Source organism: Chrysochloris asiatica, unplaced genomic scaffold (assembly GCF_000296735.1).
Source record: "Chrysochloris asiatica unplaced genomic scaffold, ChrAsi1.0 scaffold00125, whole genome shotgun sequence".
Lineage (NCBI taxonomy): Eukaryota > Metazoa > Chordata > Mammalia > Afrosoricida > Chrysochloridae > Chrysochloris > Chrysochloris asiatica.
The window spans coordinates 3,310,688-3,334,617 of NW_006408643.1; the positions used below are offsets into that span (position 1 = coordinate 3,310,688).

The 23,930-nt window shown below is 52.8% G+C and overlaps 3 protein-coding genes across 4 annotated transcripts in view; 2 read left to right on the forward strand and 1 right to left on the reverse strand.

The window, feature by feature from the left end:
- The first annotated feature begins 7,432 nt into the window (after nucleotides 1-7,432).
- Nucleotides 7,433-12,890, forward strand: DUS3L (dihydrouridine synthase 3-like (S. cerevisiae)). Of its 2 annotated transcripts, XM_006868898.1 has the most exons (13): nucleotides 7,433-7,527; nucleotides 8,274-8,577; nucleotides 8,793-9,290; nucleotides 9,637-9,678; nucleotides 9,791-9,943; nucleotides 10,114-10,230; nucleotides 10,355-10,420; nucleotides 10,494-10,604; nucleotides 10,864-10,960; nucleotides 11,103-11,178; nucleotides 12,330-12,518; nucleotides 12,594-12,722; nucleotides 12,818-12,890. In XM_006868898.1, the coding sequence occupies exons 1-13, from the start codon at nucleotides 7,433-7,435 to the stop codon at nucleotides 12,888-12,890; spliced, it is 1,950 nt and encodes a 649-aa protein (XP_006868960.1). The 2 variants fall into 2 exon arrangements, with proteins under 2 accessions (XP_006868960.1, XP_006868961.1); XM_006868899.1 differs by lacking the exon at nucleotides 8,793-9,290 and having other exon boundaries at nucleotides 8,274-8,349.
- A 479-nt stretch (nucleotides 12,891-13,369) lies between these two features.
- PRR22 (proline rich 22) lies at nucleotides 13,370-14,941 on the forward strand. The gene is made up of 3 exons (XM_006869023.1): nucleotides 13,370-13,496; nucleotides 13,589-13,651; nucleotides 13,926-14,941. Exons 1-3 carry the CDS (start codon nucleotides 13,370-13,372, stop codon nucleotides 14,939-14,941), a joined length of 1,206 nt encoding a protein of 401 aa, XP_006869085.1.
- A 554-nt stretch (nucleotides 14,942-15,495) lies between these two features.
- Nucleotides 15,496-23,930, reverse strand: part of CATSPERD (catsper channel auxiliary subunit delta) — a 106,302-nt gene continuing 97,867 nt past the window's right edge. Inside the window, exons 16-19 of the mRNA XM_006869024.1 lie at nucleotides 22,504-22,681; nucleotides 20,231-20,388; nucleotides 19,127-19,284; nucleotides 15,496-15,539 (exon numbers count right to left, since the gene is read on the reverse strand). Of these exons, the coding sequence (XP_006869086.1) occupies nucleotides 15,496-15,539; nucleotides 19,127-19,284; nucleotides 20,231-20,388; nucleotides 22,504-22,681 (538 nt within the window). The remainder of the gene's footprint in view (nucleotides 15,540-19,126; nucleotides 19,285-20,230; nucleotides 20,389-22,503; nucleotides 22,682-23,930) is intronic.

Here is a 23,930-nt window from a genome sequence, read left to right on the forward strand (position 1 = left end):
CTGTAACCTCAACCACTCCCCTCCTTTGGCTACAAAATATCTACCTTTACATTTCCAACCCTCACAATCAATCCTGATAACAATTATTCACTATTGTACCACAAGAGTCTTATCCCCAACTCCTTTCATCAGCGGCGCCCAAACAGATTGGCTACTACTCAGTTCTCTGTAAGACTTTTGGTTTTTATATACCAACATTTGATTCCCAGATTGCTCAACAGAGGGCAGCAGAGGCCAGAGAAGGAAGACAGACTGCTCCTTGCTCCGGGTTTTCTCCCAGGACTTGTACAATCGGTACCGAACCTGTTATAAGAAACCCTGGTGGTACAAGAGTTAAATGTTTACTGACTGAAAAGTTGCCAGTTTGAACCCATCCAGAAATTTCGAGGAAGAAAGACCTGGTGATCTACCTCAGTAAAGACCACAGCCCAGAAAACTCTAGGGGGCAGTTCTACTGTTACATGGGTTTGATACAAGTCAGAATAAACTCCATTCCCACTTTTTCTTTTTTTTTTTGAACGTGTCACAGAGGTCCTGGTGGTACAGTGGTTAAGTGATCAACAGCTCAGTGAAAAGTCAGTGGTTCAATCCCACCCAGCCGCTCCACAGGAGCAAGACCTGGCAATTTGTTCCCATAAATACTAGAGTCAAGAAGACACAATGGGGCAGTTCTGCTCTGTTACTTGGGGTGGCTATGAGATTGAATCAACTGGACAGCAAGTAAGAGCGAGCCTGTTGAGGACTTCCAGCAAGCTGGCAGACTAGGCACCTTCATCACACGGACCCTCTACAACAATGATGAGAAACCAAATCAAACAGACACAGATGAGAATTCTGGCCCCTGCACTTGAGAAGACAGGTTAGAGAGGTGGATGGAGGGCTGGCTGGGAGGAGAGGCCGAGCAGGGATGGTAAGAGAGGGAGACTGGCTGGTGAACGGTGGTCAGACGTGGCTTGACCGTCTTGTGAGCAGCTTTGGCAGTGGAGGCCTGGCAGAGCAGATTCACACAGGTGACAGGAAAGGTCTGACTTTTTTCACTTTCTGCATGCTCCCCTCATGACCAGCTCCCACCCTCATCCACTCCCAGCGCAGACCATGTTTTCCCGGAGTTAGGAGCCATGTAGTTGGGAGGTAGGCCAGCGTGAGGTAGGGGCTGGCTGTGCCGCTTTGATATCTGGATTCAGGGGGCTCGGCTCCAGACCTACAAAACCCCAGAGCCACCAGACCAGCATTTAACCAGTCACCCTGTCCCCAGCTGCCAGCGGTCCTAACAGACACTGAAACCTGCTCCATCAAGGACCCCCAGGAACGTGGGAGACACCGAGGCCAACAGGAACTCCATTGAGGGCCAGGGACTCTTGTCACAGCCCTTCCACAACCACCTAGTCAGCTCCTAGACTCGCAGGAGCCCCCCAGAGATTTCTCACCTCTGGATCCAACAACTGCATTGCCTGTTTTTACAAATATAACAACTCCACAATGCCTTGGAGACAACAGACCATTGTAGCTCACATGAAGAAACAAGAGAGCATGGCTCAAACACATGACCAAGATGCGGAGACAGAAAAAAAGGTGACAGAACTAACTGAAAAAGAATTCAAAAGAATTATATTTTGGTACCTTCAGTGGATTTACAGAAAGCAAGGAGATCAGGAAAAACTTTAGAAGAATCCTGGAAAATGTTACAAGAGCAAACAGACAAAATATATGCAAACTTTGAAACAATACAATACCTCCCGTTAGAAATCCACAAGATTAATACTAAAATGTCAGAGATAGACAATACAGTAAAAGAGCAAAGGTGAAACTTCAGAGTAATAGAAGCCCAAATTAGTGAGCTTGAAGATAAATCTCTCAAAATTAGTATACTAGAAGGACAATCAGAATAATAGGAGGGGAAAAAAATCTGAAGAAAGCCTAAGAGTTATGTGGAACACTATGAAGACGAACAATATATAAGTGATTGGAATTTCAGAACAGAAAGAGATAATAAAAAGCACACAGAAAATTGTTGAAGAGTTGTTGAAAGAACACTTCCCTAACAGCATGAAAGATGAGAAGATAAGCATATAAGGAGCTGAATGAATCCTAAATGGGATAGGTCCCCAAAGAAAATCACCAAGACATCATAATCAAAGTTTCCAAAATCAAAGTTGAGGAAAAATATCTGAGAACAGCTCAGGAAAAATGAAAAGTTGCCTACAAAGGAGAACCAAGAGGACTAAATTCTCATTTCTCAGCAGAAACCAAGGAGACAAGAAGCCAATGGGATAACACATACAAAACTCTGAAAGGGAAAACAAAACTTGCTAACCAAGAATCATACACCCAGCAAAGTAAGTCCCTCAAATAGGATCATAGGCAAAATTAGGGCATTTCCTAATGAACAGAAGTTAAAGGGATTTTGTAATGACCAGACCAACATTACAAAAAATGCTAAAGGGTGTTCTTTGGACCGAGAACCAACAGCAGCAGACAACAACCTGAGATTACCATTCACGACACCACCCAAAACTTAATCCAGATATGGTTATGTGCTGTGGTTTCCAAGGCTGTAACTCTTTACGGGAGCAGAAAGTCTCATTTTTCTCCCACGGCATGGCTGGTAGTTTTGAACTGCTGACCTTGAGGCTAGCAGCCCGATTTGTAACCACTACACTACCAGAGCTCCTTAATCCAGATATAGAAGTATGTAAGGTAAAACAAACCTACAAGACTGAAAACAGAGAACCAGAGATATCAATGTATAATGAAGTCAACTACAAAAGAAAAAAGGGAGGGGAATAGTGCAGATACAGAACCTCCAAATAGCAAGGAAGTCAAGTAGATTCCCAGGTAAAACAGACTCTTTTAAGTGCGTGTGTGTGTGGGGGGGGAGATAATAAATTAGAGGGTAACCTCAAAGAAAATGCACCTGTACATCAAACTTTTAAAAAAGAAGAAAATCAGGAAGATTTAGTAAACATAACACAACAGAAATGAAAATGAAACTCACAAACAAAATGAAGTCAGCACAAAGAATCTAGGATCATCACAAAAAACACACAGAGAAAATGACAACAATCAATTCATGTCTGGTGATAATTACACTGAGTGTCAACGGATTAAATGTACCAAGCAAGATACATAGAGAGCAGAATGGAGAGGGAAAACTGTATCCTTCAATATGCCCTCTATAAGAGACCTATCAAAAAGACGAAGAGAGTCTAAACTCCCAGCAGAAGAATGGTTAAACAATCTTTGGTACACTTAGTGAAATGCTACAAAACATTAAAGAATCAGGATGAATCTGTGAAACACCTCGCAACATGGTTGAACCTGGAGGACATTATGTTGAGTATAATTGTTGTTGTTTTTAAGTGCTGTGGAGTCAGTTCCAACTCATAGCGACCCTGTATAGGGTTTCCGTCTAGCTTGAACAGCTGAACTTATGGTTCAAACCAACGTGGCAGTCCAGTGCATTAACCCGCAGCGCCATACCAGAACTCCTTGAGTGAAATTATTCAATCACAAAAGGACAAATATTGTATGAGACCAATGTTGTAAAAACATTTTTAAGTGGGTTTTCATGATTAAATAATCTACGATGGTTATGGATGGGTGGGGAGGAAAAGCACTTGTTAACATGGGTGACAGGGAGGTAATATGTTAACAAGGAGGTTAGCTGAGGAAGGATGAAGGGAGAGGGAGACACAAGGAGGAATGCAATAGTTAAGATGAATGGAGGTAAATACTGTTAACTGTTGGTACCTGGAAGGGATCGCAACCCTGTAATGCAAAACTGATGATCAGCTCTGTAAACCTTCACTCAATTCACAAGAAAAAGTTAAAAAACAAACAAATCCATGATAGCCTCAAGCAAGTACCCTCCTACTCCGGGGGTAGCTTTGTCAAGGGCAGCGATGAAAGCCGGTAGGCACTGGGTGCCCTCATCCTGAGCTGTGTTACTGAAGATGGCTCAGGACCAATAATAGCAGTAAGAACAACAGACGATGGTACTTAATATTTATTGACTGCTACTCCCAGTGTTTCTCTGCTATTCATAAGGTTTTCAGTGACTAACTATTCGGAAGTAGTTCATCACTCCTTTTTCCTAGTCTGTCTTCGTTTGGAAGCTCATCTGAAACCTGTCCACCATGGGTGACCCTTCTGGTATTTAAAATACCGGTGGCATAGCTTCCAGAATCACAGCAACTCACAAGCCACCACAGTACGACAAACTGACAGACGAGTGGTGGTTTTGAGTGATGGTGTTGGAGGAGAATATTGAAAGTGCCATGGGCTGACAAAAGAACCAACAGATCTGTATTGGAAGAAGTGCAGCCAGAGTGCTCCTCGGAGGCCAGGATGGCCAAACTTCATCTCTCATACTTTAGACATACTGTCAGGAGGAACCAGTCGCTGGAGAAGGATAACATATTTGGTAAGGTGGAGGGTCAGAGAAAAAGAGGAAGACCCCAGCGAGATGGATTGGCAAAGTGGCAGCATCAATGGGCTCAAGTGTGACAACAATTGTGAGGTTGACTCAGGATCAGGAAGTGTTTCATTCTGTAGTGCATAAGGTTGCTATGAGTCGGTACCGACTTGATGGCACCTAACAACTCCCAGGATCGAACATTGTTTCGTTCTGCTGTGCATGGAGTCGCTATGAGTCGGTTCCGACTCGATGGCACCTGACAACAACAACAACAACAACTCCTGGTGTGGTGCTCTAGGATCAGCACTGGACTGAGAACCACAAAGTTGGCAGTTCAAACCCACCAGGTGCTCCTCAGAAACCCTATACAGGTTTGCAATGAGTTGGAACCAAATCAACAGCACTTAACAACAACAACTCATTGAGGGGCATTGTGGCTCTAAAGGATAAGCAATGGACTGTGAACAAGGTAGATGGCTCAAGCCCACCAGACACTCCATGGGAAAATGATAAGACTTTCTGCTTTTGAAAGATTTACAGCTTCAGAAATCCTATACAGGGTCTCTGTGAATTAGAACCAATTTGATGGCACTTAACAACTCACTGAGGAAAGATGAAATTGTCAAAGACTTCATTTGTCTTGGATTCACAATCAACGTTCATGGAAGCAGCAGTCATGAAATCAAATGATGTCTTACATTAGGCCAATCCGCTTTAAAGTGTTGAAGAGCAAAGATGTCGGTTTGAGAACTAAGGTGCGCCTGACCCAAGCCATGGTATTTTCAATAACCTCATATGCATGCGAAAGTTGGACAGCGAATAAGGAAGATCGTAGAAGAATTGATGCATTTGAGTTATGGTGTTGGAGGAGAGTACTGAAAAGTACAATGGATTGCCAGAAGAACAAATAAAATCAGTCTTGGAAGTACAGTCAGAATGCTCTTTAGAAGCCAGAAGACTTTGTCTCACCTACTTTGGACAAGCAGGGACCTGTTCCAGGCGAGGGACATCATGCTTGGTAAAGTGGAGGGTTAGCGAAAAAGAGGAAGACCCCCAGTGAGATGGACTGACACCGTGGCAGCAACAATGGGCTCAAACATAAAAATTGTGAGGATGGCACAGAACTAGGCAGTGTTTCGTTCTGTTGCGCACAGGGTCATTATGAGTCAGAACCAACTAGAAAGCCCATATCAGCAACTCAATGAATCCTTACGATCTGAAGAATCTTTGGATCAGTCCCATTTGATTGAACTTAAAAGACATGCCCAATGTTCCCAATTGTAAATGGTGGGACTGGGACACCAACCAGGAAGGCTGAATATAGGGCGTTGAGCTCCCTGGACTGTATTGAGTCTCAGGGAACGGAGAGTTTAAGGGTACAACAGGACAAGGAGGAGACTCTTCTCCCCACCTGCTCACTACCCTCCAACCACACAGGCCTCTGCTAGGTACTTCTGTAACCCACTAGGCCCAGTCCTGCCCTGGGGCCTTTGCACTGGCTGTTCCCTCTACCTGGAACACTTTTCCCTCCCAAATTCCAATGGCTCTCTCGCTCACTCTTTTCCAGTATTTACTCAAATGTCATCTCAGCAGAGTCTTTCCTGATCATTCTATTTTAAATGTATTGACCAAAAGTGATATCCCCAGCCCCCTCCCATTTTATTACCATCCAAAATACAGTTGAGTGCCATTGAGTCAATTCTGACCCATAATGACCCTGTGTAGGGTTTCCAAGGAGCAGCTGGTGAACTTGAACGGCCAACCTTGCAGTTCAAATGGCTTTGCAGTCTGGTGCGTTAGCCCACGGCGCCACACCAGGTTACACATTTCTTATATACTATGCTTGGTGTCTGTCTTTCCCGTTCCTACATGAGCACTTTTGTCTGTGTTTTCCTCAGTTGTACCCCCAGCACTTGGGAGACAGCTCTGGTACCAGGGGTTCAACATATTATTTATTGACTGAAAGCCACGCCTAAGAGTAGTCGAGGTGAAGAGGACTTGAAACCTTTACTTATGAAGATCAAAGAGCACAGCCTTCGATATGGATTAGATCTCAATGTCAAGAAAACAAAAATCCTCACCACTGGACCAATAAACAACATTCTTATCAATGGAGAAAAGATTGAAGTTGTCAAGGACTTCATTCTTCTTGGATCAACTATCAACACTCGCGGAAGCAGCAGTCAAGAGATCAGACGACGTATTGCACTGGGCAAATCTGCTGCACAGGAACTTTTTAAAGTGTTGAAGAGCAGAGATGTCAGCTTGAGGACTAAGGTGCGCCTGACCCAGGCCATGGTGTTTTCAATAGCCTCATATGGATGCGAAAGCTAGATCGTAGAAGAATTGATGCCTTTGAGTTGTGGTGTTGGAGGAGAATACTGAAAGTGCCATGGACTGCCAAAAGAACCAATAGATCTGGTTTGGAAGAAGTGCAGCCAGAGTGCTCCTTGGAGGCCAGGATGGCTAAGCTTCGTCTCTCCTAGTTTGGACATATTGTCCGGAGGAAACAGTCGCTGGAGAAGGATGTCATGCAGAGTAAGGTGGAGGGTCAGAGAAAAAGAGGAAGACCCCCAACGAGATGGATCAGCCAGGTGGCATCATTGATGGACTCAAGTGTGGCAGCGGTAGTGAGGTTGGCCCAGGATCTGACATTGTTTCGTTCTGCTGTGCATGGGGTCGCTATGAGTCAGTTCCGACTCGATGGCACCTGACAACAACAACAACAATAGTAGTCGAATTTAAAATTTCAAAAATTCTAGCAGGAAAACACTTTTGTACCCTGAGACGCAAGTTTGCAATCTCTTTGAGGATAATTAACAATTTGCGCGCTTTCCAAAAGGCTCCGAAATAGTTATGAATCGAGGCCCCGCCCCACCACACCGACGCATGTATAATGACGTCTATAGAGTGACCCGCGCATGTGCGCGAATACAACTCGAACAGGGAGACACGCGCGCGACCCGGAAGACTTTGCCGCCACCCTCCCTCCGGAGAGAGCTTGAGGGGGGCCTGATGGCGGAGGGAGCAGCGGAAGAGGCTCCAGCAGACGGCAGTGGCGATTCAGCAGTTAGCGCGCCAGAACGGGGAGTAGCGCCTATTAAACCTCAGTGAGTCGCCGCAACCAGTAGAAGCCTCTAAAGGCCTTCCCACTGTCCGTAGCAAGGCGCGAGCGGTGAATGCCGGAAGTTGGTGCTGCGGGGCAGGGTGGGAATGTCTGTCTCTACTGTCTGGACCGTTCCTTTGGCTCGCAGGGTCAGCGTGGGGATCTGAAAGTGCACGTTGTATGCTGTCATATGCGCAAAGGACCCCACGGAGCATGTCGGAATGGGAGGGATTTGAGTCGAATGCCACAGTGTATTCTGGGGCTTGCAGTGTTTGAAGAAAGAACCGAAGGGCATGCTGGGAAGTGTGGCGTTTGTAGACCATGCTGCAAGTCATGCTGGTACTTGTAGTTTTCCATTGTTATAGCCGTCACTGGGCCTATTCCCTGAGTTTTAGCTCACAAACCCTGGGCAGTGGCAACCTGGGAATCAAGCAGCTCCTTTTATGGCCTTGAGGTGCTCCCACGCTGTAACTGGCTGGTCCTACGAAACTTCCTATCAGCAGGAACATTTAAGTAAGAGTAGGGACACTGTTGTGGCGCTGTGGGTTAATGTGCCAGACTGCAAAGCCGTTTGAACTGTAAGGTCGGCGGTTCAAGCTCACCAGCTGCTCCTCGGAAACCCTATACAGGGTCGCTCTGAGTTCGGAACCGACTCGACAGTACTAAAAACAACTACAGGGGTTCACTGAGAATGAGCTCAGAGGAGGGACTTTGGATAAGTCATCCTCTCCTGGTCATCTTCGCTGGCAGGTACCTCGCCACCAAGGAGCAGTTCCATGAATTCCTGGAAGCCACTGGGAAGGAGAAAGTCCTCCGGGAAACCGAGGTGGTGGGACCTGATAGCCAGGACCTGGCTGAGCCTGAGGCCAAGCGGGCCCGGGTGGAGGACGGACCGGCGGAAGATGGACAGTTGGAGATTGGACAGACAGAGGAGGCCGCTGAGTTCCGGGAGCAGCCTCAGACTCAGAAGAGGGCTCGGGGTCAGAACAAGGGCCGGCCCCACCTTAAGCCCCCTCACTATGATGGGAACCGGCTCTGCCCGTCCCTGGTCCAGGTGGGTATGGCCACATGAGGGGCCTTCACATGGGATACCCATGCTAGAGAATTCTGCAGGTCTTCAGCCCGTGTGATGTCATGGCGTAGGTATGGTGACTGCTCCCATTTTACAGATGAAGAAACTGATTTGCCCATACAGCCAGGAGGGGTGTCGGGTTCAGCCCCTCGCCATCCACCCTCACGCTCCACCTGGCCCCCTGTTTATCCCCACAGGGCTCAGCTGCCAAGTGCTTCTTTGGTGGCCGCTGCCGCTTCCTGCATGATGTGGGCCGATACCTGGAGACCAAGCCAGCTGACCTGGGCCCTTGCTGTGTGCTATTTGAAACCTTCGGCCGGTGTCCCTATGGTGTGACCTGCCGCTTCGCTGGGGCCCATTTGGGGCCCGAGGGTCAGAACCTGGTGCGGGAGGAGCTGGTGACCCAAGGGGTTCAACCCTCACGGGTCCGCAACGGCCTGGACAAGGCCCTGCAGCAGCAGCTGCGCAAGCGCAAAGTCCGCTTTGAGAGATCAGAGTGGGCCTTGCGCCAGTTAGGCCCCGCCCCCGGGCCCGCCCCTGCCGTTGCTGCCAGCGGGGAGGCAGTCCAGGCTGAGGCTGCTCCAGGGCCCTGTGATGGTGATGCCCAGCAAGCCCTGCCAGGCAGCCCCGTACAGACCTGTGGGCCCCTGACAGACGAGGATGTAGTCAGACTTCGGCCTTGCGAGAAGAAACGGGTAGGTGACACACGGTCTTGCTGGGACTGCCTTTCCGTGCTTCGCTCTGGGGACCAGAATGAGCGGACCACACGCCCAGTCCCAGTCAGGGCCGGGGCGAAGGGGATCTGTGGGGAAGACGCAGCATCACAGACGGGGCTTTGATGATTGAATAGGAGCTTTCTGATAGGGTAGAAGGCAGGAAATTATGCCTTATAGATTTAGCATGTGCAGAGGCCCCAAGACAAAAGGGTGCCAGGTTGGTTGGGGCTAGACATAGCACAACCCGGATTGGGGTAAGAGGAGGTGTGAGGGGCCCCCAATCCCAGGTGGGGGTTGACCTTGACTTTGCATTTTTTCCTTTCAGCTGGACATTAGTGGCAAATTGTACCTGGCACCACTCACCACGGTAGGAGGCGCATGGGGTGAGGCAAGGCGGGGTAGTCACCCCAACAGTGCCCGAGCATTGTGAAGGGGTCCCCACTTGCTCTGCTCTCACGTGGGTTCTCTGCGGTCCCCAGTGTGGAAACCTGCCCTTCAGGCGGATCTGTAAGCGTTTTGGGGCCGATGTAACCTGTGGAGAAATGGCCATCTGTACCAGCCTGCTGCAGGGCCAGACGTCTGAGTGGGCGCTGCTCAAACGCCACCAAAGCGAGGACCTTTTTGGGGTGCAGGTCAGCAGCCACCGTGAGGGAAAGAGAGAGGTGGGGTGGGTGGACTTCAGGGTCCCACTCATCCTTGTCTGTCCCTAGACCTGGGGGGTAGGGAGGTGGGCAGTGACAGGAGGCCACTGATTGGAGCCCAGCAGTGGGCGTGCCCCTCATCCCACCCCATCCATACGCAGCTGGAGGGCGCCTTCCCTGACACCATGACCCGGTGTGCGGAACTGCTGAACCGCACCGTGGACGTGGACTTCGTGGACATAAATGTGGGCTGCCCCATCGACCTCGTGTACAAGAAGGTGGCTGGCCCTGGGCCCGGGCGGGTGGGCACAGCGGAAGGCGGTGGACCTCCTGCTTCAGCTTGCCCAGCAGTGGGCTGTGGGGGACGTGTGTCCCTCTGCTTACTGGCCTCCTGCTCCCTAGGGTGGCGGCTGTGCACTCATGAACCGCTCCACCAAGTTCCGGCAGATCGTCCTCGGCATGAACCAGGTGCACCCAAGGTTCCCCCGTGGCCCCCCACCCAGCCCCCCGGCCCGCCCCCAACCCTCTACTGCCCTCACAGGTGCTGGATGTGCCGCTGACGGTGAAGATCCGCACAGGTGTCCAGGAGCGGACCCACGTGGCCCACCGCCTGCTGCCTGAGCTGAGGGGCTGGGGGGTGGCACTTGCCACGGTGCGTTCCCATGAGTCCCTGGGCGCTGGCGGGTGTGGGGCGTCGAGTCGCAGGCCTGCCCACTAACGGCTCCCCGCCCCACCCTGCCTCCTCTCTGGCTCCCTCTTTCTTTGCTATCTCTCTCTCTCATGGCTCTCTCTCTGTGTCCCTGTCTCTCTTGTCTCTGCCTCTCTCTGTGTCTCTGTCCACATCTTTCTCTCTCAGCCTGTGTCTTGGTCTCCTTCTGCCTCTGTCCGTCTGTGGCACCCCCCGCCCCCAGCTCCACGGCCGCTCTCGGGAGCAGCGTTACACCAAGCTGGCCGACTGGCAGTACATTCAGCAATGTGTTGAGGCCGCCAACCCCATGCCTCTGTTCGGTGGGTGCCCACACCTCCCTGCCCCCATGAACTCATGCTTGGTGGGGTCACCCTCTTGGGACCCTCACCCCCCAGCCTGATGGAGGCCATGGCTGGCAGGAAACCCCAGTACCCCTGGCCACCTTCACATCTGTCCCTTCAGGAAATGGGGACATCTTGTCATATGAGGATGCAAACCGTGCCATGAAGACTGGTGTCGCTGGGGTCATGATTGCCCGGTGAGTGGCCTGGGTTGGTGTACATGCTGTGGAGTCAGTTCCTACTCATAGCGACCCGTATAGGGTTTTCAAGGTTGTAATGTTTACGGGAGCAGAAAGCTTCATCCTCGCTCCTGTGGAACAGCGGGTAGTTTCGAACTGTTGACCTTGAGACTAACAGCCTAACTCGTAACCATTATGCTACCAGAGCTCCTTGGCCTGGGGTGGTAAGGGGTGCCAAGAACTGGTGCTGGCCCACTTAGGACACAAAATCCTGACCTGCTCCCCATCTGTCAGGCTGCATGTCCTCTGTGGACTCTAGGGAGAGGGCGGAGCAAGGTTGGGGGCTGCAATTTAGGGGCCAGAAGTTTCCGCAGCTGGTAGTTGTGGACAGAAATTCCTGGGCTTTGATAGTTGTGAGGTGTGGCAGTTTTAGGGGCTCCAGACTCTGGCTTAGGCTGGGGCTGTCAGCCCAGAGAGCCGCACTGCTCTGCTTGGGCCAAGCTCAGGCTGGGAAGTGGCTGTGGGCTCAGGACCTGGGCTGGGCGTAGGCTCCGTGCCTCTTGGCAGGCAGTGGTTGGGTCTTGAGCTCTGGTTGGTGGTGGTGGGCGTGGGCTCAGCAGACTGTGGTTGGGTCTTGGGCTCTGGTTGGTGGTGATGGTGGGCTCAGCAGACATTGGTTGGGTCTTGGGCTCTGGTTGGGGGGGAGTTGGGTTCAGCAGGTTATTGCGGGGTCTTGAGCTCTGGTTGGTGGTGGTGGGCGTGGGCTCAGCAGACTGTGGTTGGGTCTTGGGCTCTGGTTGGTGGTGATGGTGGGCTCAGCAGACATTGGTTGGGTCTTGGGCTCTGGTTGGTGGTGGGGGTGGGCTCAGCAGACAGTGGTTGGGTCTTGGGCTCTGGTTGGGGGGGAGTTGGGTTCAGCAGGTTATTGCGGGGTCTTGAGCTCTGGTCTGGCGGTGGGTATGGGCTCTTGGTGATTTCTTGGGCTCAGGTGAGTGATGAGTGTGGGCCTGGAAGGTGGGGTCTGGGGTCTGGTCTCAGGCCTAGCAGTGGCTGTGGGTATAGTGGCCCCTTGGCGCTGGCATGTGTTGGTAGGATCTTGGGCCCTGGTCTGGCAACGGCCTGTCGACCACACCGGATGCTTGCCGCTCCTGACCCTCCCCTGCCTGCAGGGGTGCCCTGTTGAAGCCATGGCTGTTCACGGAGATCAAGGAGCAGCGGCACTGGGACATCTCGTCATCTGAACGCCTGGACATCTTGCGGGACTTCACACACTATGGTCTGGAACACTGGGGCTCTGACACACAAGGCGTGGAGAAGACCCGCCGCTTCCTGCTCGAGTGGCTGTCCTTCCTGTGCAGGTGGGCAGTGAGGGACAGAGGGGAGCAGGCACCTGGTCCTCCGCCTGGCTCACGCCCTCTCTCGGCCTGCTGCAGGTATGTGCCTGTGGGCCTCCTGGAGCGGCTTCCCCAGAGGATCAATGAGCGGCCGCCCTACTACCTGGGCCGCGATTATCTGGAGACGCTCATGGCCAGCCAGAACTCAGCCGATTGGGTTCGCCTCAGGTGGGCTCTGCTGCAAGGCAGTGGGAGGTGGGGGGTACGTGGGGGTCTGGGTGATGGACGCTGGAAACTGAGCCTGACCCCACCCGCCCTCACAGTGAGATGCTACTGGGACCTGTGCCGCCCAACTTCGTCTTCCTGCCCAAGCACAAGGCCAACTCCTACAAATAGCCGCTGGTCCGGGTGGGGTCTTCCCAGTGCGTCAACAGAAAATAAATTTTATTCTTTTAACCCCTGAGGCCTTTCTGTGTACCTTGAGGCTGCTCGCCCGGCCCTTGCCTACATCTGTGCCCGCTGTGCGGCACCTCTCGCTCACCCCTCTGCGTCTCCACGTTCACCAGAGGGAAACCCTGGGCTATCAGGGTGGACTGCCTGGAGGAAGTGGCCTGGGAGCTGTTGGGTGGGCCCTGTGGGTGCAAGCAGGAGGCAGGGGTGCCGCCCACCCTCAGCCACACCTGTCTCTAATGGGCCTCAGATGCCCATCAGCCTCCCACCCATCCCCCATCCCTGGAATCTTGGTCCCTGGACAGGCGGCTGCTTGGAACTCGCTGCCCAGAGTAACTGGGCAAACAGAATCTGGCAGGTTCTGGGCCACCTGCCTCCCACCTGCCTCCTCCTGGCTGTCCTGGACTTGGCCCCCCAACCTCCCCATGCAGCACCCCAAACCCTTCTATGTGTCCTCTGCTCCCCAAGAAGGCTTCAGCCCTGGGAGCCTGGACAGCGCTGAGGGGCCCGTCAGCCAGCCTGTGACCAGTACCGAGGCGCTCCCTGCAGTGGGTAAGGGGCCCCCTAAGAGCAGCATGTGGCAGGACCTGGACCCAGGGCTCCGCCCACCCTACTCAGGACCTGCCCACCACCTCTGTCTGCAGGTTCCTCGAATCTGTATCACTCCCCAAACCCGGAGAAAGAGGCGTTTCCGGCTCCTCCGGCAGGTACCGCTCCGCCCCCCTCCAGAAAGGACCCTACAAGTGGGTACCAGGGAGCCCAGCCCACCTTTCCTTGTCTGTTGGGCCCCGTGAGGACCCCTGTTGGGCCCCAGGAGGAACCCTGTTCCCATCCCCCAGGTTAGGTGGGAAAGCAAGACCCAAGTCCACGTCCTCCGTGAGCCCCCAGGACAGGGCTCCTGGCCCCCACCACGCCCCCTGTGACCCCCAGGACAGGCCCCTGACCCTCATGGGAGCTCAAGTCACCCCACGCTGACTCTAGGTTTCCAGATGGCGCCCTGTGGCTGCTTCTTTGACCCCCGCATCTACCGCATCGAGTGGGCGACCTCTGACTTCGGCCAGTCGTCTTTGTACAAACTGGCGACAGTGGGCAATGGGGGGCCGCTGGGGGCCCCCGCCTCTCCCGGGACCTACCTCCTAGAGCCTCAGCACTACGTCAAGGCGCCCGGACCCCCGCCACCCCCGTACCCCCACTACCAGGCGGTACCTGGGGCCCCTCAGTACCTCATGCCCTACTTCTCACCTGAGGGGCCCAGCCCCGAGGCTCTGGGCTTCGTGGGGGACGGGGGCCCCAAGGCCTTCCGGGAGCTGGCCCCGCCGCTGCCCCCCAAAGACAAGCTGCCACCTCTGCTCATCTCGCTGCCCGCTGAGCTGCCCAGCTCCTACAGCCACCTCAAGGGCCGCCTCAGCCAGTTACATGGGCCTGAGGGCGCCCCCCTGGAGCCCCCGGGATTCCCCGCCAAGGAGCCCCCCGCCGGGCCTGGCCCGCTGCCCGAGGCCCCGGCAGCTGCCCCCACATTGGCGGCAGGCGAAGCTCCGCCAGCTGAGGTGGCCGGTGCCTCGGTGCTGCCCGACAAGGTGCCGCTGGAGGACGCCATGAAGCTGTTTGACTGTCTTCCGGGGGGCCCCGAGTCTGAGGGGGGCCCGTGCAGGGCCCCGGCCGCTGGCCAACCCGACAGCGGTGGCGGGGGCGACGACTCTTCCAGCGACATCCGTTCGCTGCACCTGCCCGATGAGCTGCTGTCCTTCGACTACAACGTGCCCGAGATCCTGGACACCGTGTCCAACGTGGACTGCCTCTTCAACTTTAGGGCGCTCGATGAGGAGCCGCCGCCACCCCAGCTGGGACCGCCAGCCTCCGAGCTCCCAGCGCCCGGCCTGCGGCCCGACCCTTCCTGTGGAGGCATGAAGAAGCCCGGTGCTGGGGCCGCCAAGAAGAGCAAGGCGGGGGGCAGGAGCAGGCAGGCTGCAGGCACCCCCTTATTAAAGCGCGTTTGACCTCTTAGCTTGGGGTCAGTTCTGTGACCCAGGGGACAGCGGGCAGTGTCTGAACTGGAGGTTGGCTTCCTGTGTTGCTACTCAGCTGGCCAGGCCAGGTGAGACCAGTTGAGTTGAGGGGTACCCTAGTCTTACACAGACTTACCCCACACACACACCCTTTGCATCCCCACACACAAAATTCCATTGCCTTTTTATTGTTTTCTCACCAACTTTTTAAATTTCCCTCATGTACCCCACACACACCACCCTCACTGCTGAGTTGACTCCCAATTCACGGTGCCCCGTGTGTGTCAGAGGGTTTTCTTGGCTGATCTTTCAGAAGAATCACCAGGCCTTTCTTCTGCAGTATTCTGGGGTTCGTTGGCTTGAACATCCAACTTGCTGTTGGCAGCTGAGCATGTGAATTGTTTGCATCACCAGGCCCCCCTGCCTAGAGTCATGGGGTTTTTCCTAAGTCCATGGTTTTCTGGCTCTGGAGAGTTGGGGTCACTGCACGGAGGAGCTGTGAAGCCCTGGGAGTTGCTCTCTCAGAAGGTTTCTCAGCTATGGGTCTAGGTGAGGGAGTCTAGGCAGCCCAGAGAGGGCAGGAACTTACCTGGAGGCACACAGCAAATAGGGCATGTCTTAGAGTGACCCCAGGCAGCCATGCAGGTGGAGGGGGAACGTCTGTGTTCCTGCCACAGGCCAGACCATGAAGACGTTCATGCAGAATGGAGGGGGGTCTATGGGACTGGCTCATATATACCTGGTGGGGGCTGGATGCAGGAAAGCAGCAGAGGGGAGTGGGCGGCAAAAGGGCACATAGGTGAGGGGGCACAGGTGTGCATGTGAGGGCAGAGGTAGGGAGGGCACACTCATACCAGGCAGGTCCTGCCGCACTGTGGTGTCCACCCAAGGTGGCAGGGATAGCGTCCCATCTACCAGCACTCTTCTCCCCTGGGGTGACCCCGAAGAGCACTGTTTCCCAGGGAGTGCGACAAAAGCCAGAAGGAAAGTGTTCCCCATGAACTGGGGAATAAGGCCTGATCCCAGTAGCCCATCATTTCTGTGAGGGGTCATCAGAGATCTTCCTGTCTAATGAGCCTTATTATTTGGGGTCCTGTCCTGGAGGTGAGGTGCAAGGGCAGAGTTGGGGGCTGCGTATAGTCTGACCCCAGCACTATGCTGGGGGCGGTACCAGGGTCAGCTCCTTGGAATCCCTAAAGGGGCTCAGTAAAGGGTGACAGTTTGCAGTGGTCGCTGAGACCCCGCTTCAGGCCATGGTGCTGTCAGCTAAGCCACTCCCCTGTGTCCTGCCCTGCAGTCTTGTAGTTGAGACTAAAACCACGTGAGCAGAACCAGGGAAGGCCTGGGGGGGTGGGGGGAGAGAGTGACAGGCCCAGATTGGAAGGAGAGAGGGACTTGGGTGAGTGGGGGGGTCACCAGCCAGCCCAGCTAAAACACACGGATGCACGGAAGTTACAGATGAAGGGGAACTGAGGATATGGGAGATGAAGGGAAAACAAGCCCAAAGCACCAGACATGTGACCACTGAGGCAATTCCAATTCATGGCGACCCCACGTGCCAGGAGACTGATCCACAGGGTGTTCTTGGCTGGACTTTTATGGAAGCAGATCACCAGGTCTTTCTTCTGCTGTACGGCTGGATGGGTTTGAAGCACCAACCTTTAGGCTAATGTGTTGTTAGTCAAGTTTGGATTTTTAAGTGGTCTCGTGACAGAGGAGAACTGCCCTGTGAGGTTTCCTAGGCTGTCATCTTGACGGAAACACTGCCAGGGTTTTCTCCAGAGGAACCGTGATTGTGTGCCGTGGAGTCGGTTCCGACTCATAGTGACTCTGTATAGGGCTTCCAAGGCTGTACATCTTTACAACATCAACAAATCCTCATCTTTCTCCCGCTGTGGAGTGACTGGTAGATTCAAACTGCTGACCTCGTGGACAGCAGCCCAACTTGTAATCCACTAAGCTTGTATTTGCTTAGCTTTTGGTTATCAGCCACGCTCCTGTCACCCCACCAGATCTCCTGTTTACAGTTATTTGTCCCAACCATTTGTGCCACCAGGGTACATGAGCCGAGATGGTGAATCTGACTGCCGTGGGTGGCACACTCTTCCTGAGACCCCGATGAGAGGGGGACAATGTTGATGTGAGACCCAGAGTTGTCTCACAGGGAATGAATACATACATCTGTGTCCACCAGCACTCAGAACACTGGGTTGGCGGGGGGGGGGGGGGGGCAGGCAGGACAGGGCCAGCCGGGAAGGACCCTTACACTTGCCACTGTGTTCTATGAGACGCTGTAGGGCAATTGTAAATGACTGCAGAATTTGTCTTCATTTGTGTGATGAGGAAAGACGTGGGCCTGGTCAAGTGTCTAGAAATCCATTTAATTCCTCCCACCGAGTACATGGAAGGAGCTCTGGTAGCGTAGTGGTTATGAATCGGGCTGCGAACCACAAAGTCAGCAGTTCGAAACTACCAGCTGTTCCTGCTGGAGAAAGATGAGGCTTTCTGCTCCCGTATAGATTTACGGCCTCAGAAACCCCGTACAGGGTCGCTATGAGTTGGAACCAACTCCACGGCACATAACAACCACAACCACCGAGTATATGGAGTCCTGGTATGGTGCTGCGGGCTAACGCGCTGAACTGCAAAGTTGTTTGAACCACAAGGTTGGTGGTTCAAGCTCACCAGCCACTCCTTGGAAACCCTCTACAGGGTCGCTATAGGTCAGAAATGACTCAACAGCACTTAACAACAACAAATGAAAGTATGTCTGAGGTAGAATGCTCACCTGGCATGTGGGAGACCTGGATTCAGCCACCACCCACCTGTCTATGGAGAGTTGTATGTTGCTGTGATGCTGAACAGATTCGGAAGAACTTCCAAACTCAGACCAGGAAGAAAGGCCTGGCAATTAGCTTCCAAAAATCAGTCCAGGAACCCCTACAGATTCTAAGGGTCCCACGCATTACTGATGGGGATGGTGCGGGACAGACAAGATGCATGGCATCTCCATGGCAACTAACTTACAAGAACAGGTGATCAATGAGACTGGGTCAGCCAAGCCAAGTTCCTCAGCTGTGGTCTGAGGAACATTTTACCTCTGAGCAAGTTCATGGGCTGAGTCCCACTCAGGCCTCTCCCCATTCCTTGCCCAAGTAGCAAATGCTCTCCTAATACTTGGATTCTGGGATGAAGGCCCACACCTGCTGGTTTGTGGGAAAGAGTCTTCTGAGGATCAAGATTGGGGTGTCTTGGAGAAAAGGTGGAAGGAGGGCACACCCTGAAAGGAACCATCTTGATATCCACACGGCGGTCCAGGGTTGCGGAGTCTGCAGTTCCTGGGGAATCGATTCCAACCCATGACGACCCCACGTGAGTCAGCCTAGAACTGCACTCACTGCAAGACGTTTTCAGTGGTTGGTTTCTGTTTAAGATTTTCTCTTATTTTTGGAAAAACCATGCACAGTAAAGCCTGCTCCCATCCCCCCATTTCTAGATCTCTCGATCAATCAGTGGCATTGTGCCAACCTCCTCATTATTTCTGCTTTGGTTGTGCCGTGGCGGGAGAAAGACAAGGCTGTGTCCTCCTGCAAAGGCTTACAGGCCTGGAGACCCTAAGGAGCAGTTCTAAGCTGTCCTAAGGAGTTGCTGAGTCAGAATCGACTCGATGGTACTAGGTTGGCTGGGGTCATTGGTGGACTTTTCTTGGTGCCTCTGGGTGGATTTGAACTTGCAACCTTTTGGTTTGCAGCCAAGCATGGTCACCATTTGCATACCATCCAGGGCTCCTGTTGTTGTTGTTAAGTGCCACCGAGTCAGTTCCGACCCATAGAGACCCTGTATAGGGTTTCCGAGGGTATAAATCTTTACAGGAGTAGAAAGCCTCATCTTTCTCCCGTGGAGCGGCTGGTAGTTTCAAACCGCTGATCTTAAGGTTCGCAGCCCGATTCGTAACCACTACGCTACCAGAGCTCCTTTTATCCAGGGCTCCTAGAGGTTTGTAAACCGCCGCCACCAGCTTTTCTCATTAATCCTTTATTTTGAAACAATGATCTGGACCTGGAAGCAAAGCTGTTTCCTGGGATTCCTCAGTCCCCTGCTGGCTGTGTGCTCAGCGACTGCTTGGGACGCCAGAGCTTGGCTTTCTGTCACCCTGGAGCATTTGGCCCCAGATACCTGTCTTGAAGTGTGACATCTTGGGAATGGCATAGATCAGCCACAGGGCTAGCAGCATGCTTAGTACCAGCAGGATAATTGAGGGCACCTTGCGGATGACAGTCGGCGGGAAGGCCCCATAGACGTAGACGCTGAAGGTGGTCTTCAGGCTGCAGTAGCTGCAGGAACGGGGGGGGGGGGACAGCGGGTCATGGGCCAGCGCCTCCCAAAGCCTCTCCCTCCATTCCAGTAACCCACATGTATGGGGACAACCCGCTCCATTCATGTCCTTTTTGGGTCCATGTTGTTGCGTGCCATCAAGTCAGTTCTGACTCATAGTGACCCTGTATAGGGTTTTAGAGCAGCCGATGGGTTTGAACTGCTGACCTTGTGGTTTGGCAGTCCAGTGCTTATCCTGCAGCGCCACACCAGGGCTCCACAGTGCCTGTCATTTCTGATTCCGCCCTGCTCTCTCTGAGCTTTGGCACCAATTGTTGTTTGTGCCCGGCCACTCCCGACTCAGCCCGGTGAAGACAAGGCAAAAAGAAAACACAAAACCCCTTCCCACTTCCACTCAGCCCAGGATGACAGAGTCACGAGGTCAAATGTGGTGACACCAGAACCAGTGTGTTCAGACTCATGGTGACCCCAGATGTGTCAGCCAGAACTGTGCTCCACAGGGTTTTCCATGACTAGTTTTTCACAAGTAGATTGCCAGACCTTTCTTCTGAGGTACCCCTGGGTAGACTGGAACTTCCGATCTTTCAGTGAGTAGCTGAACACATTAACCATTTACAACCCCCTGCACACCGTTAAGACACTGGAGGGGTAGGGCTTTGGAGAGGATCTTAGAGCAAGCTGGTGATGTGGGCAGCGGATGGGGGGTGGGGAAGCAGGAGAGGAGGGGCTTCCAGCATTGGGGACGCTGCTGGTAGTACAGCATGGGGCAGGGGGTGGCTAAGGACAAGTTTCAAGTTCCCTCTCTCCTCAGAGCTGCTCCCAGTCCAGGCCTGAGGCCTGCGGGGCAGACAACATTGCATTATTTGCTGGGAGGGACTTTTTCCGAGAGTGGCAGACGGTGGCTTAGGGCACTGGGAAAAGACGTCACCCCACAGTCCCCCTCACCTGTAGTAGGGATCCACAATGGACAGATGGAAGATGTACATTCCATTTCTTTGGTCAAAAACGACCTTGTTGTTGGTTGCACCGCCCAAGATCTGATATGGGACACCTGGCCACCTCAAGGGGGCGCTGTAGGTGTATTGGTGACAGCTCACATAGTTCTGGGGAGGAGAACAGAGACCTTCAGGCGGCATGCTTTCTGTCCCTTGGCCAACACCCACAAATCAGCCCCCCTCAGGGTGCCTGAGGATGAGCAGGCCCATGTTCCCGCAGAAGGGGCAGTGCCTTGGGTCCTCGTCTGAGCCTCCGCCAACCAGGCCTTCCTGAGCTGGAAGCTAACAGCGTAACAGCTTGGTTTCCCAGACTCCCTTGCAACTAGGAGTCTGGTGTGAAGCAGGTGGCGTCAGTTTCATACACCTGGAAACTGGAAGGTGAGAATGATGTGGGAGCCTGAGGGTTTTCACTGGCACCATCGTGGGCATCCAGAGGCAGCTCTTGGGTGTCTGAGAGCACAGCAGAACTTTCTAAATCCCCAGCTTTCTGACCTGGGTGGAGGTGGCAGCTCCCCGAGACAAGCCTCGAGCCAGTCTCTCCAGTCTGCCCAGAGACACCAAACACTGGTTTCGGACCCAGCAGGCCCTCTTGACTCATTCACCCCCAACTCCATGTTGAGGGGAAGGAGACCAAAGGAGAATAAAATCTGTGGTCACCGAGATGAATCTAACCACAACCCTACAGGACAGAGGGCAGTCTTCAATGAGATGGGAAACACAGTGATTACAACAAAGACCTCAATCAAATACAGCACCGATGGTGAGGCTGGCCCAGGGCTAGGCAGTGTTTCATGCTGTTGTAAATAGAAAGGGTCGCTACGAATCACAACAGACTGGAAGGCACCTAACAGTAACAACACTCTTTATACAAGTAGACTTTCTCCCCAGGTGGGTTCAAACTGCTGATTTTTTGGATGGTGGTGGTGGTGGTGGTGAAGGGCCATCAAGTCAACTCTGACTCATAGTGACCTTGTGTAGAGTTTTCGAGGAGCAGCTAGTGGGTTTGAACTGCCGACCTTGTGGTTCGCAGTCCGGTGCTTATCCGACAGCGCCACAGCAGGAGTCCTTTGGTTGACGGCTGAGTGATTGAATACTGGACCGTTTTCAGACCAAAGTACAGAAACTAAAGCTTATGAGTGATCTGCACAGGTGGGGGGGGCGGCGACATGCTTAGGGGGCATTCCCAATAAAATAAACTCTAAACCCACCGTCAGTGAGTCAATTCCAACTCAGTGGCCTTGAAGGACAAGGTAGTACGGCTCTTCCAAGACCAAATCTTTACAGAGCAGCCAGCTTCATTTTTCTGCTGTGGAGAGGCCAGGTGTGGGTTTGAACTGCTAACCCTTTAGTTGGCCACCCAGTGCTTAACCCACAGTACCAACCTTAGCCTTAGGGGCCACTGGGCTTATGCAGATGGTGGTGGTGCAGTTAGAAGACAGACACAGGTCATCACCAAATTTTACATGTAGAAATGGTTGAGTTGATACGTGTTTTCTTTAGTATATTTTCACCACACACAAAAATATAAAAGAAAAGAAATGTAGAACCACCACAACCCACAACAAAAACTGATCAAACTCATTGGACAGAAGTGGGTAGGAGGAAGGACTGACGCTGCCCAGGTAAGAAAGCAGACCCGGGTGGAGTCGGGAGGAAAACCCGGGCATGGGCGTCAAGTGCAGGGAGCGAGCGCCACCTATTGGCGGCATTGGCTGTGTTACTGTGCTTTTCAGCTGCTCCGACTTGAGGCAAACAGGAGTTGGTCGGGAAAACGCACGATTGGGAACCAACCTAGTTTTCTTCATTCTACCGATGTGCCATTACTTGCTCATTGCGTATAAACTGAGGTCAGTGACAGAAACTCTTACCAAACCAGGCAGATTGTGCTTTAATGGGTCCTTGGTGCAAACGGCTAATTTGTTTGCCTGCTAATCCAAAAGCTGACAGTTCAAGTCCACCAGAAACACGTCGGAAGAAAGGCCTGGCGACCGACCTTTTATTTGGTGGCGCATGATTCTACTCTGATGCACAGGGGGTGGAATGGATGCCAACTGGGTTTTTGGTTTGTTTTCAAAGTAACGGGGTGTTTCAGAATGTGGGATGTTTCCGAATTTTGCCAGTTATCAGCAATGCCTGGCGACCACCTCGGTGCAAACTCCCCCCATGAGTGGGCATGCGCAGGCCTTGCCGTCTGATTGGAAGTAATCCCAGAGTAAACATTACCTCTCGGTCCCAGGAGAAGGGTCTGCCAGTGGCCGCCAAGATGCTGGTCCAGTTCTGCGGCTGCGATTTGCAGAACGCGGTGGCAGCTGTCAGGGAGTACGTGTACGTGAACAGCCCATTCACCTCCAGCAAGACATACTCGGCTTCGACCACCTCCTGGAACTTTCCATTTTTCCACCTGGGACATACGTACTAGGTTCAGAGAGCGCAGAGCCGGGCCCCGGGAGCACCTCAACCAGGACCCAGACTCGTCATTGAGCCACCGTCCGACAGGGGGCGGCAGTGAGCAAGACCAAGGCCTCACCCTCCCAGAGCGGACCCTTCGCGCAGGGAAGGGGCAGAGGGACACTCCGTACTGGGCGAGCCAGGCAGGTGAATGACGGTTGGGTGGTGGGCGCTGTGTATTTTTTACGAGGTGATACCCCACGGCCTCTCTGATAAGATGAAGGGCCATGTGAGCTGAGGCTGGAAAGAATGCACCTCATGTTTTTCTGAGGAGGTTTGCAAATGTCGGAAGGGTAACATGTAGGATTGTCAATTCTTGTTTTAAAATCATTTACTTTGTCGTTGACAATATACACAGTGGAACACACAACAATAATTTCTACAGGTATCATTCAGTGACTTGGATTACATTTTTCAAGCTGTGTTGTTGTTGTTGTTATATGCCGTGGAGTCGGCTCCGACTCGTAGCGACCCTGTACAGGGTTTCCGAGGCTGTAAATCTTAACGGGAGCAGAAAGCCTCATCTTTCTCCCGCGGAGCAGCTGGTAGCCACTCTTCTTTTCCTCCTAGATCCTTCTCCAAGAACCCACATTCAATGCCTCCTGAGGTTCCTATCTAACCCATCAAATAACTGTTGTAAATATGATTCCACATCTTCAAGGAGCTCTGATAGCATAGTGGTTACGAATTGGGCTGCTAACCTCAGGGTCAGCAGTTCGAAACTACCAGCTGCCCCGTGGAAGAAAGATGAGGCTTTCTGCTCCCGTAAAGATGTACAGCCTCAGAAACCCTACACAGGGTCGCAACCGACTCCACGGCACTTAACAACAACAACAGGTACATCTTCAAAGAAGAGAAAGCTCAAGAGAAACAGTTTACTTATTAAGCTAAGGTGTCCTGGTGGGTTGGAACTGCCGGCCTCGTGGTTCACAGTTGGCACGGGTTTAAAGTTTGTTGGAGTCCCTGGTTAATATGATCTACTACTAAGAGAAAGGTTGAAGGTTTGAATCCATTCAGAGGGGCCCTGGAAGGAAAACCTGGTAATCCATTTCTGAAGGACTACAGCCACTGAACTGAGAATTATGGGGCGCAGTTCTGCTCTGACACACATGGGGGCTCCATGAGTTTGCATCAAGTCCACGGCCACTGCTTTTATGGTTCGTTCAGCATCCCCAGTGGGGGGAGGGTTATGGATAGGATTT